The 1,916-nt window shown below is 35.0% G+C and overlaps 1 protein-coding gene across 6 annotated transcripts in view; it reads left to right on the top strand.

The window, feature by feature from the left end:
• Nucleotides 1-1,916, top strand: part of APAF1 (apoptotic peptidase activating factor 1) — a 95,152-nt gene that overhangs the window by 20,133 nt on the left and 73,103 nt on the right. For 5 of the 6 annotated variants that reach the window (XM_011934545.1, XM_011934556.1, XM_011934564.1 and 2 more), the window contains exons 8-9: nucleotides 347-585; nucleotides 986-1,153. The exons of the other annotated variant lie outside the window; for it this stretch is intronic. In XM_011934545.1, coding sequence (XP_011789935.1) covers nucleotides 347-585; nucleotides 986-1,153 — 407 coding nt within the window. The remainder of the gene's footprint in view (nucleotides 1-346; nucleotides 586-985; nucleotides 1,154-1,916) is intronic. 6 annotated transcript variants of the gene reach the window in all.

The raw sequence follows: 1,916 nt of genomic DNA on the forward strand, positions 1-1,916 counted from the left end.
ATATACATATATATATATACACACACACACACATATATATATATTACATATGTATATATATACACACACATATATATATATTGTTTTTTGTAACGACATCTTAGCCAGATTTAATCTATGTTATTTTGACTTAATAAAGATAATCAGGAACTTATTAAATTAAATCTTATTTCTAATTTTTTTTTGAATAAATATCTAGAAGTGAAGTCAAGAGTGATAAATACTTAAGGCTTTTGATAACATGCAGCAGAAATTGTTTCTTAGTAGTGGAAGTAAGTTGATTCTTAGTAGTGACAAAATAGGATGGTATTAGCACAGTGACTTCCTTTTTTTTTTTTTTTTTAAGGCTCTCCCCTTGTAGTATCTTTAATTGGTGCACTTTTACGTGATTTTCCCAATCGCTGGGAGTACTACCTCAAACAACTTCAGAATAAGCAGTTTAAGAGAATAAGGAAATCTTCATCTTATGATTATGAGGCTCTAGATGAAGCCATGTCTATAAGTGTTGAAATGCTCAGAGAAGACATTAAATATTATTACACAGATCTTTCCATCCTTCAGAAGGACGTTAAGGTGCCTACAAAGGTAATGGGATCAATGATCCTTATCATTGGGTATTTATTGCATGTAAGCGTTGATATAGTACTGAGCATGTTGTTACAGAGAACTTTGGAAGGATAAGACCCAGGGTACTGAGGTGGTGGGGTGTTGGGTGTAGAAGTCCCTCTGCTGTTAACCTCCATTAAGGGCTCTGTGTTGAACTCAGGAGTTAACCTATTTTTGTGGTTCTAGTGCAGCTGAAGAAGCATCTGACTTCTCTTTTTCTTTTCTATCTTGAGGAGTAGTTGGGTTTCTTCTTAAGAAATGGAGACATTCTTACTCAGGGCTTTAAGATACAGTTGTGTGTGTGTGTGTGTGATAATACCTGTCTACAGTCCTGGTCATTGTACTTTTGTAGCATATTAAATACTTACATTATTCCTAGGTGTTATGTATTCTCTGGGACATGGAAACTGAAGAAGTTGAAGACATACTGCAGGAATTTGTAAATAAGTCTCTTTTATTTTGTGATCGGAATGGAAAGTCATTTCGTTATTATTTACATGATCTTCAAGTAGATTTTCTTACAGAGAAGAATTGCAGCCAGCTTCAGGTACTTGAATCTTGGTTTACTTTTTTTTTTCTTTTTCCTTTGAAATAATTTTAGATTTATTGAAAAGTTACAAAATAGTAGACAGTTTCTATGCATAAGTCCTTCACCTAGCTTCCCCTAATACTAACATTTTATATAACCATAGTACAGTTGTTAAAGCCAGAAAATTAACATTGATACAATACTGTTCGCTAATCTACATGTTCTTTTTGTGGTCCAGGCCAATTTAGGATCCTGTATTGCATGTGATTGTCTTGTTTCCCTCTCTGTCATTTTTTCAGTCTCCTGAAATCTGTGAAAATTTGTCAGTCTTTATCTTTCTTGGCCTTGTCACTTTTGAAGAGTACTGGCTAGTAATTTTGTACAGTATACCCAAATTTGGTTTTGTCTGATGTCTTCTCCTGACTACATTGAAGTTATACATATTTGGCAAGAATACCAATGATGTTGTATCTTTCTCAGTGGCATCATATGCTGAGAGTACTTGGTGGTTTTTAAAAAAATTTTTGTAGTGATAGCGTTTTGCCACGTTGCCCAGGCTGGTCTTGAACTCCTGGGCTCAAGTGATCCACCTGCCTTGGCCTCCCAAAGTGCTGGGATTGTAGATATGAGCCACTGTGCCCAGACTGTTGGTGTTGATATGTTTTATTATGGGTGATGTTAATGTTGATAATTTGGTTAAAGTGGTATCTGCCAGGTTTCTCCACTGTAAAGTCATTATTTTATGGGGAGATTCTTTCTGTGTGTGTGTGTGTGTGTGTAT

The sequence above is a fragment of the Colobus angolensis genome, unplaced genomic scaffold, assembly GCF_000951035.1.
Source record: "Colobus angolensis palliatus isolate OR3802 unplaced genomic scaffold, Cang.pa_1.0 Scaffold10, whole genome shotgun sequence".
Classification (NCBI taxonomy): Eukaryota; Metazoa; Chordata; class Mammalia; order Primates; family Cercopithecidae; genus Colobus; species Colobus angolensis.